This window comes from Microchirus variegatus (assembly GCF_963457635.1).
Source record: "Microchirus variegatus genome assembly, chromosome: 14".
Classification (NCBI taxonomy): domain Eukaryota; kingdom Metazoa; phylum Chordata; class Actinopteri; order Pleuronectiformes; family Soleidae; genus Microchirus; species Microchirus variegatus.
Window position 1 is genome coordinate 11,309,402 of NC_139815.1, and position 14,928 is coordinate 11,324,329.

At 40.3% G+C, this 14,928-nt stretch overlaps 2 protein-coding genes across 2 annotated transcripts in view; one reads left to right on the forward strand and one right to left on the reverse strand.

Moving 5' to 3' along the window:
* The first annotated feature begins 2,982 nt into the window (after window positions 1-2,982).
* Window positions 2,983-8,928, forward strand: anp32a (acidic (leucine-rich) nuclear phosphoprotein 32 family, member A). The gene is made up of 7 exons (XM_083900417.1): window positions 2,983-3,098; window positions 6,231-6,380; window positions 6,467-6,589; window positions 6,673-6,871; window positions 7,717-7,835; window positions 7,934-7,988; window positions 8,801-8,928. Exons 1-7 carry the CDS (start codon window positions 3,045-3,047, stop codon window positions 8,866-8,868), a joined length of 768 nt encoding a protein of 255 aa, XP_083756543.1. The 5' UTR covers window positions 2,983-3,044; the 3' UTR covers window positions 8,869-8,928.
* A 4,285-nt stretch (window positions 8,929-13,213) lies between these two features.
* The window catches only part of coro2ba (coronin, actin binding protein, 2Ba), a gene marked incomplete at its 3' end in the record, with an annotated part of 35,051 nt that continues 33,336 nt past the window's right edge, over window positions 13,214-14,928 (reverse strand). The window contains exons 9-12 of the mRNA XM_083900960.1: window positions 14,809-14,921; window positions 14,311-14,401; window positions 13,975-14,114; window positions 13,214-13,348 (exon numbers count right to left, since the gene is read on the reverse strand). Coding sequence (XP_083757086.1) covers window positions 13,214-13,348; window positions 13,975-14,114; window positions 14,311-14,401; window positions 14,809-14,921 — 479 coding nt within the window. The remainder of the gene's footprint in view (window positions 13,349-13,974; window positions 14,115-14,310; window positions 14,402-14,808; window positions 14,922-14,928) is intronic.

Below are 14,928 nucleotides of genomic sequence, written 5' to 3' on the forward strand. Positions count from 1 at the left end.
TTTGTACGACTAATGTTGTTGTTGATATGGCAGCAAACAGAAGGGGAGGACAACTGCGATCGTGATAGCGATCAGATCTGCATGCGTACACCGGAGCTATCTGATCACAGAAAACACATTTTAGTGTAAAGGAGGTAATAGTATTGCAGACAGGGCCTGTTTTGATGAAGGACACAACATACAGCTAATGTTACAGCGTTAGTGTTCACAAAGACCACACAGTAGCAGAATAATAACATTAAAAAATTCACCAGAAGTTACGCACTACAGCTTTAATGCTGGCTCTGATGTTTTCTTATTTGAATGGAGACAGACGTCGCCCCTTAACTTGCTTTGATCTGTATGAGAGTCACCATGGCAACCCATCCATCCATCTATTTTATCCTCCACAGGAGGGTCGCGGGGGGGGTTGCTGTGCCAATCTCAGCTGACCTGGGGAGACAGTTGGTCAGTCCATCACAGGGCCACATATCGAGATAAAGAACCATTCACTCTTTCACCTACTTTCAATTTAGAGTGTCTCATTTACCTAATCGCCATTTTGCATATTTTGGGACTGTGGATGAAAAACCGTGCACGCACAGGGAGAACATGCAAACTCCATGCAGAAAGGCCCTTTTTCCAACGGGCTCAAAACCTGGGTCTTCTTGCTGCAAAAGCAAGTGCGCTAACCACTGCACCAGGGCTATTCAACTAAAATTTCCGGAGGGCCAGCTTTTCGGAAGGCTGGTGGGCCGGTCAACCCCTGTACTACTATTTTGTGTTGCATAGTAAACGGATACAAATAGATGCAAAATGTTTTCAATTATTTAGCACTTATTTATTGAAATGGCTGCTAGTTTTGTGCTAAAAAGGTAAGTAGCACAACCACCAACATTCAGGTACAATACAATTTGCGTAGAGTGCAAAAAGGTTACAGTTACAGTACCACCAACCTTTGGGTATAACAGTCACAATTGGCTCTTACAAAATTAGAGGTAACAATATAAACAACATTAAGGTGCAATAGCCATAATAGGCTATTTTTGCAGAAATATAAGTAACAGTACCAATAATATTAAGGTACAACTGCTACAGTTGGCTCATAGTGCAAAATATTCTGGTACATACATAGGCTGCCTACAATTACAGCTGTACTAGTATTTGCCAAAAAGGGACGCCTGGTGTCACAAAGTGTTGCGAAGTGTCACAAAATGCCAGAAATAGGCAAAGCTATGGTTTTATTGGCTTTTTAATAATACATTCATTATTTATGGGTTAATGGGCCGCGGGTCGGTCCAAATTGCTTGAAGGGCCTGATCTGGCCCCCGGGCCTTAAGTTGAATAGCCTTGCACTACACCAACCGTGTAACCACTGTGGCAACCATTGAAGTATATTACACCTTTTTTTGAATGTTCTTTGTTAAAAGAACACACCAGTGTGTGCAGCGTAGACTTGGTTTTGGAAATGCGAGAGACGACTGAAAAAGTCAGACAACACTTCCTGTATTGTGTACTGGAAACATTCTAAACACACACACACACTTTATTTTTATTGTAGAAAGAGAAGGCAAAGAGGAAGACCACAGAGGATCACGGATGTTGTGAAGGAGGACATGACGACAGTTGGTGTAACAGAAGAAGACACAAGGGGAGGGGACAAGATGGAGGCGGATAATCTGCTGTGGCAACCCCTAAATGGAAACTCAGAAAGATATATATTTTTTCATAATTGCATTAATTTTGTGAATAGACTCTTTATTCTATTATTATTACGGTAACACTTAAGATTAGGGAATTCATATTCACCACTAACTAGGTGCTTAGATGCATATACTAACCCTTTATTAGTAAATATTAAGCACATTAACCCTTTAAGGTACTACTCAACCATTTGGTCGACCACACTATATCTCATTGAAAAATGCATCAAGCTGAACTCACAAACACTGAATTAATGTCACTTGTTCTGAATGTTGTACTTTATGAATTATGCAAAAACAGACGTCTCAACCGTTTGGTTGAGGCCTCTATCTAAAATACTGTAGGGTCTAATTAAAAAAAAATATAATGCAAAGAAATCTTTTTTTTTCTTTTGCATTTTTCACCTTATGAAGGAAAAATCTTCATGTCGTAATAGAGGTAGAATAAGGTTATGTAGAATAAGGTGTTAATATGTGCTTAATGATTAGTAATAAAGGGCTGGTATGCTACTCATGAATGTTAGTGAATATTTGTTCCCTAATCTAAAGTGTTACCATTATTACAAATATTGTTATTACATTTTGTGTTCATCTTGCTTCCTGTATGTCTTGTACCACTAAAATCTCATATTATTATTCCCTGAGTGGTATCTCTTTATTGCTTTCCCCCCTCACTATTTATGTTCATTTCCCCTCTGTTAGTGTCCCATGTGTGATGTAATTATTGGCTGTTTTGTTGTTGTATACAATGATACATGTAATTCATATTATCAGTGGGTAAATATCACATCAAACAGAAAATATGTAAATCCCTGGGCAATGTTTTTAATTTTGATTTGAAATTATTCATCATCTATGATCGTTATCTCCAACAGGATCTAGTTCAGTTCAGACTTCGCATTCACTGTTTTTGTTTTCACTTTATTATGTCTTATGTGATGCATGTCTTAGTAATAAAGCAAACGTTAAGGAATGTTACGCAGGACAACAAGACAACACACAGGCAAACATGTGGCATCCTCTTCTTGTGGCACTGAGTCAGTTGAAACCATTGCAGAGTGCTGTGTGAGTCCATAAAACATCATCTGTCTAAACTTAACTTAACAAAACAACCAAACTTCATCAACAAAACCCCACCCAGTTTCACAGGGGCGGCTCCATTGGCCCGCGCTTCTGTAAATCCGCTGCCTCTTCCCTCGAGCGCTGTGATTGGTCAGCGGTGACGACAATCCCGAGCTCGGCTCCCGCCCACCGAGCGGATCAAGTTTGAATGAACAACAGCAGCTTGCTGTGGAGCTGCGAGTTGCATTTGCGGTAATTATTAAAAGTGTGAATCGCTTCGGGGGCGCGCGCGGAACCAGGATGGACATGAAGAAAAGAATTCACCTGGAGTTGCGGAACCGCACTCCGTCAGACGTAAGTGGGCCTCACATCTCGCTGGTAACGTTTCCCCACTCTGCTAATGGAGACTCTTTGGTGTGATGCCTCGGTTGTGTGTGTGTGTGTGTGTGTGTGTGTGTGGGGGGGGGGGGGGGATCCAAAGTTTTTTTTTAGTGTACAAGTTAAAGGGTGATGGAGACGAGATGAGCTCACGTTGGAGCTGTGCGGTATATGCGGCGTTTGTGGTTGTCCGGGTGCTGCGGGGGAGCGCAGCTTGAACTTTTGTGCGGCTCCGTGGAGCTGGTGCTTCAGTTGAAGCGGTGCGTGGATGCACCACGGCAGCGCGCAGCGGCGGTGTAAACAAGGCAAGCGGCGTGAGAAAGGAGCCGTATATTTTGTAACTTTTGATCCGTTTGACCCCCCCTTTGACTGTGTTTTCTCCTCCGGTCTCCTCGGTTGTGTCGGTGCGCCTTCTGCGCGCACTTGGCGCGTTAAGGATGCAGGGATATTTCAAAGTCACGGAATTATCAGTGATGCGTAAAGATCACAGCCTTCCGTCATTCGTAGCCTCGCGGCGATATCTTGGACCCGGAGCTGCTCGCACGGTTCAGCTCAGGTCGGTTATAAGGGAAGCGACTGCAGCCGGAGAGAGTCCGCAGCCGGAGCCACGGAGCGCGCAGGCGGGCAGGGACTGTGGCGTTAGCGCGGACAGTCAGCAGCCTGGTAACCGGGGGATCTGTTACGACATACACGGACACACGAGTCGCCGAAACACGCCCGCGTCCTTCCCGCACCGCACCGCAGGACTCTCCGACATTAACGAGATTACGATCCGACGAGAAGACACCGAGGAGCCGCGTTTTGTTGCTCCAGTTTTACAGAACTAGGACACGCCGCCATCTTACCGAGAAACAAAGGCTAAGTCAAACGCACCGGTTCATTTCCCCGTTTATTCGACACGAGCCTCCCCCTTCTCCCTCCTCCTCATACCTGCTCATTAACACGAGCTTACGTGCGCCATCGAATCCAAAGACGCAACTGTTTAACACAAAGCAGCAGTGAAAACGTTTGCCTGGCAGCGATCTAAACGTCTTTTAGCTGCCCCTCCTACTCACAAGTGACCCTGTGCAGGATTCGTAGGTCTGTGTGTGTGTGTGTGTGTGTGTGTGTGTGGTTCCCACTTGTTATGACTAATGTGTATCTCTGTCTCTTATTACACATTAACTCATTATCTAGTCAAAACAAACCACGGTCCGCTGCTGCATCGCCTCTGTTTCCACTGGGAAAAGTAGTTAAATGCATTATTTACGTAACGTGAGGACACTCGGAGACATCGCGATTCTTTAGTGTGTGAGCATACAGATTAGTGATGTACAGTTTTTTCATTTTTTTTGTCGTCCTGCTCCTGAGCGCTGATTGGCTGAGTCATAGTCAAGCCAACGGTGAACTATCCAATCAGATAACGGCATTATGTGGCTTTCTGAGGTGCTTAAGAAGTAATGTAGCATTAACAGCAGAAGCAAATAAACATCTCAAATATTCATCATGTTGATTTAATATATATATTTAAAGGTGCATTATGTAATAAATCTAAAGCAACTGGCCATAAAATCCTCCTAATATGTCACAGAGACTCAGGAATAATGTTCATATAACAAACTGAACTCACCAACAACAACAGTACAGACAAAATATTTGCATTAAAAATTCTTTTTTGCAGACTACAAATCATGTTAATTTGAATTCATGTTTTGGCATGTGGTGCCACCTACCGCCGTCTACCAATCATTGCAGTCAGTAGAGTCTCAGCTGCCAAGCAACCACGGGTTGCCAGTTACGTCAGAAAGCGAAACTTAAAAGACCTCGGTATTTTGAATTTGAATGTAGTAACCGTTTTTGACCACATTCTTAAATATGGCACCTAGGGTTAGGGTAAGGCTAACCCTAACCCAGATGTAATATATAAAAGTGAATAATACTAGCAAACTAGACACAAAACAAACATTACATACAGTTTAAAAACAGTAAAATACCCTCAACAGTTGGGGACTCTATTGCTAATTCTGTTCTTCTTCTCACAGAAGATGAACACAGTCAGGGCCGGCCCAAGCCTCCATGGGGCCCTAGGCAAAATTTGATTTGGGGGCCCTCTCTTACTGCCAATAATAATGATTATTGATCATTCACACACTATACTAAAGGTATTCTACTTATTCTACTCTGTCACAAATACAAATACACTCGTAAAACTAAATGTGAGAACTTTTTGTTGTAGTTAGATTGTAATACACAGTGAGTAATGCATGGAAGCAGACACCAGATTTGCAAATTTACAGAAAAATCTTTCAATTAATATTTGGCAAAATCAGCAACTCCCCCTACTGGCGACACAGAGAATCAATACATCAAACCAAACGGTTTAAAAATAAAATATTAAGATATTAAGGTCTGAAAATCTAAAAATGTGCACAATCTGACAATATGATTTGACTTCATATGTAAAAAACACAGCATTAAATAAAATAAACAAATACTTAAATAATAACGTAAATCAACAGAGGCACCCTGAACAAGGTAATAAAAATGGTTTATAAATGAAATATAAAGTTAAATAATCACATCTGACAACTATGTAAAACTGTGAAAAAGCTTTGGTAAAAATGGGGAGAAAAATTCTAAATAAACTACAGCAATCCAAACTTTAATTTTTTATGTTACTCTATATTCCTCCTTAAGGTAATTGCTCTTGGGGGCCCTCTAGTAGTCAAGGGGCCCTAAGCCGTGGCTTAGGACACATACAATTTAAACCTAAACAAACATATTATTGAATTATGAATCATGCAATTGAATGAATCATGCAATGTTGATTATGTTTAAATGATATCGTCCGCACAAATGTGGCAAGACTTTCACAATCACGTGAGACTTGGCCACAGGTCTCACGTGATTGTGAAAGTCTTGCCACATTTGTGCGGACGATACAGGAAATTGCATATACTTATATAAAAAAATCAATCAAAGGATTTTATTCATTTCATTTTAAAAAATTTAATCACCACAAAAACCTAATAATTCCGCCTCTTCGCCATGCTTCCCCAAAGCCTTTTCATATTTGGACTTTTCATCAGTGAGTGAGTCAAAATTGAGGTGTTTTTGTTTGCTCCACAGGTCAAAGAACTAACCCTCGACAACTGTCGCTCAAACGAAGGCAAGATCGAGGGTCTGACGGATGAATTTGAAGGGCTGGAATTTCTAAGCACAATCAATGTTGGTTTGATGACGGTCGCCCACTTGCCAAAGCTAAACAAACTCAAAAAGGTGAGGGTTTTTTTGTTCTTCTTCTTAGTAAAACAAGTGTATAACTTTAGAAGCGCACATATTTTCATTGTTCCATTGATTGACAGCTTGAACTCAGCGACAACAGGATCTCAGGGGGGTTGGAATTTCTGGCAGTAAAGTGTCCCAACCTCACACATCTCAACCTCAGTGGCAACAAGATTAAAGACCTCAGCACAATAGAACCATTGGTGAGTAATAATACAGTCATGAAACGAGACGCAGCACCAGCAGGTCTTCATTGTTGACTGAACTTTGATGGTTCCTACGACAGAAAGAACTGGGGACTCTGAAAAGCCTCGATCTGTTTAACTGTGAGGTGACGAACCTGAACGAATACAGAGACAACGTCTTCAAGCTGCTACCCCAGCTCACGTACCTGGACGGGTACGACAAAGACGACAAAGAGGCGCCCGACTCCGACTTGGAGTTTTACCCAGTGGGATTGGACGAGGACGAGGAGGACGAAGATGGTGAGTGGGATTCTAGTGATAAAGGGTGAATTCCAATTCCTTGCTTAATCCTCAATCTCAAAAATGCGCGCTCCCTCTGGTGCAAGTGCTGTCCCGATTCTCAGAAAAATTAAGTTGAGGGGCGAGTTTAAGGGCTGTATCGCCCTCAATATTGAGATTTTCCGAGACCACCCTTGGGAGCAAGGGCTACCCAAAATGCATTGCGTGTTTTCACATAAGAAAGATGGCGTCGAAAGCAGCGAAGCGAGTGCGATACAAATTAAGTATTTTCTTTGTTAATAGAAATATAAAAATGATGAAAACCATTGTATTATCTTAGTTAAGGCCCATATTATGGATTATTGACGTCATTGTTGCGTAACATTTATTTTTATTTTACGATCTTTTGTCAATAGCCGGCCGGTGTGGACAAGCGATCATTTGCGATCGTTTACTTTTCAATAAGCCGTGGTGTGTGGTAACTGTCAGCTGAATATGTCTGTGGTTGTGGTATTTGTATGAGTATCATCTTATAACTAACTGACAACCTAATAACTTGACTGACAAATGGATCGTAATAAATAATCGTGACGTAAATGTGTTCTTCTTCTTCTTTTTTGGAGTTGACAGACTGGACGCAGCTTTCGCGTTATTCTGCCCCCTACAGTCTGAAGACGTATCTGCATTTAAGGGGTGTCCCATTTCAAAGTGACAAAATAACCCTCAACACTTGGTTTTGAGGGACAGTTAAGATTAAGGGTTGAGCTTGAGGGTTATGATAGGAATTGGAATTGGCCCTAAGTTACGGTTCATTCTGATATCGGTAGATCGGGTTGATAATTTTACCATCAAACAATTTGACCCAGATGTAGACGAGGAGGAGTATGACGAAGAAACAGCGCCAGGAGACGAGGAGGAGGAGGAGGAGGGAGAGGAGGATGAAGAGGAGAACGAAGAAGAGGAAGAGGATGACCTCAGTGGAGAGGTGGGATGAGAATAACTGGGATGTTTTTTTTATTGTTATTCTGAATAATGAAAAATTACAAATCCAATTTGGTCAATAATAACCTTTGTTTTCTAAAGGAGGAAGAGGAAGAAGACGTGAATGACAAAGACGTTGACGACGACGATGAGGAGGGTGAGTGAGAGTTCACAGTTTTTAAATGGTGTGCTTTAACATTCACTCATTACCAGTGCATCAGTTATAATTTGGACTTGTCTACACTACCTTTAAAAAGTTTGTGGTCACTTCGAAATGTCCTTATTTTTGAAGGAAAAACTATTTTTTTCAATGAATATAACATTAAATGAATCAGAAATACACTCTATACATTGTTGATGTGGTAACGACTATTCTAGCTGCAAACATCTTGTTTTCAATGGAATATGTACATAGGTGTATAGAGGCCCATTACCAGTGTGGTACATTGTGTTTGCTAATCGCGTAAGAAGGCTATTGATGATTAGAAAACCCTTGTGCAATGATGTTAGCACAGCTGAAAACAGTTTTGCTGGTTCTGAGACGAAAGCAAATATTATTATTTAGAATAAAAATCATTATTTCTGATATATTCAATGTCTTGACTATATTTTCTATTCATTTTGCAACTCTTTTGATGAATACAAGTGTGACATTTAATGGAAAACGACAAAAATTGTATAGATGACCCCAAACTTTTGAACCGTAGTGTATGACCGGACACTTTTAAAATAGGAGATTAAGAAAAATACATTTAATAATGCATGAATGCATTGCTCTGTGTGTGTATTATTATTTTAGTGAAAGCAGCAATAACATATTGCTCTATAGTCCTGTCTTAACGGCTATAAATACTATCAGCAAAATGTCGTCATTATATAGCAAAACTATAGAAGCTGTCACCACCAGCGCTCAGTTGTGTGGCACATGATCCTGGATTTGATCTTTAACTACGACTCTTGGTTTTCTAGAAGAAGAACGAGGTCAGAAAAGAAAACGAGACCTGGATGAAGAAGGGGAGGAGGATGAAGACGATTGAAAGTCTCCCCGGAGCCACGTTTTCGAACTGTTTTAAACTTGTATCCAAGTCACTCCCCGACAAACTCTCCCGAAACCCTCTGCCCCCCCCCCCCCCCCCAGTTGAATATTGCAGTAGGAGTGGTTTTCTTGTTATTGGCCAGTCAGGTAGACGGGGCCGTCAGTAGAAATATGTTTAAGTTAATGTACCTTTTGCTCCCGCGGTCAGTCTCGCTGTCCACTTCTGACTGCTCTGTCGACGCGGAGTTTTGTAATCTCCAATAAGAGCAAAGACGAACCTTTTTATTAAGATATGTTTCCGTTTTCTCACTGTTCGGACGACTTATTGTGTATTTTAAGATTTCCCCGCCTTTAAAAGAAAAGCTAAAACGACAAAAAAAAGAGTGCATGTCTAATACATTTTAAAGTCAACTACTGGATTTCATGTACGATTGTCCTTTTCCTCATCTTCAACTTATTATTATTATCATTATTATTATTATTATTATTTTTTAAATGTAAGTTATGTGTTTGTAGTGTCACCAGTACGCCAATACTCTCTGTCCTGGTGTGAAACTTCAGTCTGAACATGCACATGTGTAAACCTCACAGGGCATATTTTTAAATATCATAATATTATTATTATAATAATAATAAAAAAAAATGTCTGCCCTTGTCAAAGCTGCTCCTCCTCCTTAAACCCTCAGCTTTGATAGTTCGGAAATTACGTGTTCTTGTAAATAATGACCAAATCTATTTTTTTGTATTCTCTTTGATGATGGCAGACATTGAACAGACACATGAGGTGAAATCACAAATTGTAATAAGATATTAGATATGTATGCTGTTTTATCTTTTAAAAAAAAACAACTAATAGCAGTGGGAAATTTCTTGAATTTGACAAAAAACTTTGTACGCATTCTCCTTCCATGAAAAATTTTCGGCATCGCGCGCTCATCGTTACTTTCTCCACGTTATTTTCTGTGACACGCAGGTGGCAATGTTTGGATTTGTGGTGGTAGTGTAGAGAAAAACTTGATACGTAAATGGAGGTTACAGCTGCAGTGTGAATTGAAAAAAAAAATGTATTGTTTTAAAGTGTAAACTCTGGAAAACAGTCAGATATTGGGACTTTGTTTTCACCAGTATACAATGGCCAAATTGGCCTACCTCAGTGATTTTTTTCTTTCTTTCTTTCACTATGTTAATTCCACTGTCATGACCCCAAGTTATGTCCCCCTCTCATTCACTTCAATAAATCCCTTTTATATTTATATTTTGAAGTTTATGGTCCTTGTTTAACAACAGAGTTGAGTATGTTACCCATTGTTAAAGTCATTCGGGTCAGTTTTAATTGGTTTTCTCCACTTGGGGAAAAAAAAGTGGCCGTTACCAAGGCAACTACAGGGTTAAAGGCTGTTTTTCTGTCTTCTGAAGTGGGTTCACTTAAAGGGGTCATATTATACCATATTTCTCAAAGTTTACCTAGTTCCCTGGTGTCCTAATGAACATGTCTGACATGCTTTGGTCAAAATACCATAAGGATGAAGCACCACAGCAGTTCAATCACTCTGCCAAAACAGCCCTGTTCACAACGCTCTGTTTAGGAGTATCTCTTTAGGTCCACCTTAAAAAATGTAAAACAAAACTTAAGGGACAGGAAATTACATCAACCACAGAGGCTACTGGGAGCTAACAGCAGTTAGCCTTTGGAAAAGTGATCATTTTCAGGCTCTAACAGGCACATTGCCATCATATATAACATGTATCCACTGGACAGATAAATCCTCTGAGGCTGGAAGTTTGTGTAGAACTCTGTGCTGCACTGTGGAGCCAAGAATATAACTTTTCGCTGACTACCAGTTTTTGCATAACGTTGCCCTCGCCAGCACTCTTGTGGGTTTTTACCGGCAAAGCGGAGCTCTGCGCGACAACAATTCCAGGAATTTAGCGAATTGTGACGTCCCAGTGAGTGCGGAAGTCAACATAACGTGTTTTATCTCCTGTACTTAGACTGAGGAGGACCACAAAAACATGAGTGAGTCATCTTTTTTCACACCTTGCCGACTGATAGGACCTCCAGAGTCCCAAATATAAGGATTTAAATGATTCAAAAGTTGATTTAGCATGTAAATCAACTTTTTATCAACAATATGGGACCTTTAAAACAACTTGAACAATGAGATCACTTGAAATTCAGAATCCAAAAGAAAACGTTACAGCAAAGTAACAAATGATGAAAATCAACATTTTTTAAAACAGATGATCTAACAAGGAATTACTCATACATTCACAACTATTATAGAGCTACATGTGGAGAAATAAAAACTAAAGCTTGTGAAAAAATGACTCACACACTCTTCAATATATTTCATGATTTGAAAAGAACATTTAATTTAATTTGACTGCTTCTTTCTGCTTTGGCACTAATGGCAGTCTGATATCAACTTTAAAATAAATCTTTTATCATAGATTAATCTTTGTTTGCATCATCAGACAAAAAATAGCAAAAGATTTATCCTGCAGTATACCTGAGCCCCAGCTGACATTAATGGCAGGCATCAACATTTGTTTTTCCCCACTTTATGAACTTTATTGATGTTTCTGACATTTTTTCACCTTTTTCACGTGAACACACTCAGCCTCAGACATTGAAAACCCAGGATTAACTTAGACAGTGAATTTCCAGCTTTGTAGCACATGATGCAAAGGATGATCAATGTTGGGTTTTCGTGAACAAAAGACAAGTTTCTTTGTATTCAGAGATGGTTGATTTTTTTTTTAGTGAAACAACATGAAAAGACCGTGGCAGCAAAAAAAAACATCATCTGCGACTTCATCTGGCTTCCACTGCATCTCATCAGTCTACACTCTTAGAAATAAGGGTTCCAAAAGGGTTCTTCTATAAGGGCTGAGATTCTACCTGGAACCATTTGCTTCTGAAAAACCCTTTTCCAGAGGAAAGGGTTTTTTAAGGGTTCTTGGTAACACTAATGGTTCCAGTAAGAACCATTTTGATCCAGAGAACCCTTTAAAACCCCTTTCCTGAATAAATGGGTTTTAAAAGAGTTCTTGGTGGAACCTTTATAAAAAGGTTCTACCTGGAGTCAAAAAGGGTTCTCCTATGAAGGCAAGCCGAAGAACCTTATACAGTCTTTTTTTTTTTTTTTACCATCATTCCACTTTCATTTTAACCTCTTTATTCATTTACCATTCATGTACAATGCCATTTTCTTAGTTAAAATCAGCACAAACAACATGGCTGTCATAATAGAACCAATCAAATGCAATTACTGCTCCCACTTCCTTAAACAATATGAAACGATGGTAAAGCAACAGTTTTAAGTTACACATCTAACATGTATCAGGAATAATAATGAAGTCTACTAAGATTAAATGTAAAAAGGATGGTTAAAATAACAGGTTAGTTAAGTCTATATTGTCCATACCTCATGTCCAGTCTCACAAACGATCATTCAAGGTACAGTTTCACACAACCCTTGCGAGCACCAGCCCTTCACCACAAACATTCAGCAAAGCCTATCAAGCGGCCACGATCATTACTTTCACAGCAACATCGTATAAAAACAACGGGATTAGCAAATGTTACCGCGTAGAAAAGTAAAATGTGACAAATAAATAGAAACAAATATACATCAGGGCCCTCAGAATTAGCCCTAAAACCAACCAATGACAGCCTGGATCCATGTCTCCCCCAGCTGCCTTGACGTTTATTTAAATAAAGAATAAAAACACTGTATGTACTCCGTGGAAAAGACGGCATTGTGTCAGAGATGTGAAGTAAATGTACAACGTTTGTAAGTAACGAGAGAAGAAATGAAATCAGCAGCTCTGTGGAAAACATGATTTGTGTGTGTGTGTGTGTGTGTCAAAATGCTCTTCTCGTCCGCTGTGTGCAGATGTGTGTGATGTCACGTCAGTTGTTCCACGATGATGTTGCAGCTTTCTGCAAACGGCGTCTGCAGCAGAGTCTAAGGCCTTGGGGAAGAGAACCATTAGGAGCCAGTGCTGAGTCTAGTCCGGGCAACAATATGCTATAATTGATCATAACACTTGAGGCTATGTTAGCTCAAAAGTACAGATTTTTTAAATTTCGTGTTAAGGTGTCAAACCGTGATTGCTGCCTTGCCTCAATAACCTATACTTTTTTTTATCATGTGTATCACGTTATTATTATCTAATCATTGCACCAGATGACCAAACAGCGATCACATTATTGTGTGCAAGGCAGCATAAATGAAGTTAAAAAAAAAAAAAAGCAGAGTGGGAAGGCTCAGGAGATTGTTTGGAGGTCAGATTTTGGGGGGGCAAAGGAAGCAGTATTGCCAGTCCAGGAAGGAAAGAGGTCAGACGTTGTTGGGGCTAACGTTCTTCAGGTTGTTGAGCTCCAGCTCCAGTTGACGTATTCGCACGTCCTTGGTGCTGAGCTCTTCCTTCAGCCGCCGGAGCTCCTCCTGCTGCCGGAAGAACATCCGCAGCAGCTTTGTAAATAGGAAGAGGAGAACATTGCATGAAGAAAATGTTCACAAAAGCATGCATGAAAACAAGAGATAAAGCCAAAAGTGTTCTGATGCCACAAGACTACACCCCACTGACTGGCATCTGGATTTTGAACAGTTTGTTGGCAAGATATTCAATTTAGTATCGTCGATGAATCATAACTACACTCTTAGAAATAAAAGTGCTAGTAGAACCATATAAGGTTCTTCAGCTTGTCCTCACAGAACCCTTTTTGGTTCCACCTGGAACCCTTTTGGAGGGTTCCACCAAGAACCCTTTTAAAACCCTTTATTCCGGAAAGGGGTTTTAAATGGTTCTCTGGATCAAAATGATTCTTACTGGAACCATTAGTGTTACCAAGAACCCTTGAAAAACCCTTTCTTCAGCAAAGGGTTTTTCAGAACCAAATGGTTCCATGTAGAACCTCAGCCCTTGTAGAAGAACCCTTTTGGAACCCTTATTTCTAAGAGTGTAGGACCCCCTGTAGTAAAACTATGATTGATCAGCCAACATGAGGACATTTAACATGTTCATGGTTAAATGGTACAGTATCTGTCCTCCTTAAGAACTAAAAATAATTTTCTAATTAGTTTAGTTAGTTTTTTACCTCGTTCTCCGTCCTGGGTGGTACATTCTGCAGCAGGTCAATCCCGTTCACTACAACACTCTTCTTTTCCTTTACTGGGGCCTTGAACACTAACTGGTTCGGCCGCTGGTAACCTTCTTTCAGGGACATCAAGACGGGGTCTATTGGGAAAATATGAAAACCCCACTGAGTTACCATGTTTTACTGCAAGTTTGTGTTCAAACATCTATCCTGTCTAAATGAATTGAAGCACAACATGTTTATATTTGACTAAAGATGATTCTGTTAAGAATAAAATGAATTAATTAATTAATACAACCACCAAATGGTACATTCCAATGTGCATGTGTTTCCTACCTCTATCAATGCCACTCAGCCATTCGCTGGCGGACAGCGCAGGTTCTGTTCCTGCTGTCATGGGGTAGATGTCCTCCTGGTATGTGTCTGACTGTAAACCAGGAAACACACCACATGAAAGCTTGTTTTATCACAGGGGGAATGGGGGAAATGCTCCATAAGATTTGTTGCATGGTCTCACCCTCAAACCATGAAATGTTATGTTTTGAAAGTGTTCATCCGCAGATGAATCGGATGCATTTGCCTTTTGTAAGCAACCAAAACACTAATCACTAAACACAGTGATACCCTTACACCCTTACACCTTCATACACACACATAGACACATCCATATTACTCACAGGCTTGGGAAAACAAAAAGGAAAGAAGGACCACATTAAATAAAGGCACTTTTACCCGCTGCTCATTTTACCTGGAGTAACAACTAGAACCTGAGGAGCTGAACCATTTGGTGACTAAAATATCAACTTTACAAACTATTACTTCATATCTACTCACCCTTCTTGGCACGATCATTGAAATGGGCTCAATCAAGCCCCTCAGAGTGACGAGCTTGTAGAAGCGATACACCTCGCAGGCGCCTACATCCAGCCCATGCTTTGGCATCACACCTGCCAA

Coding starts and splice junctions, on each gene's coding strand:
- anp32a (XM_083900417.1), top strand. CDS start 3,045: ATGGACATGAAGAAAAGAATTCACCTGGAGTTGCGGAACCGCACTCCG. Junction 6,381..6,466: donor AGCTAAACAAACTCAAAAAG/GTGAGGGTTTTT, acceptor ATTGATTGACAG/CTTGAACTCAGCGACAACAG. Junction 6,590..6,672: donor TCAGCACAATAGAACCATTG/GTGAGTAATAAT, acceptor TTCCTACGACAG/AAAGAACTGGGGACTCTGAA.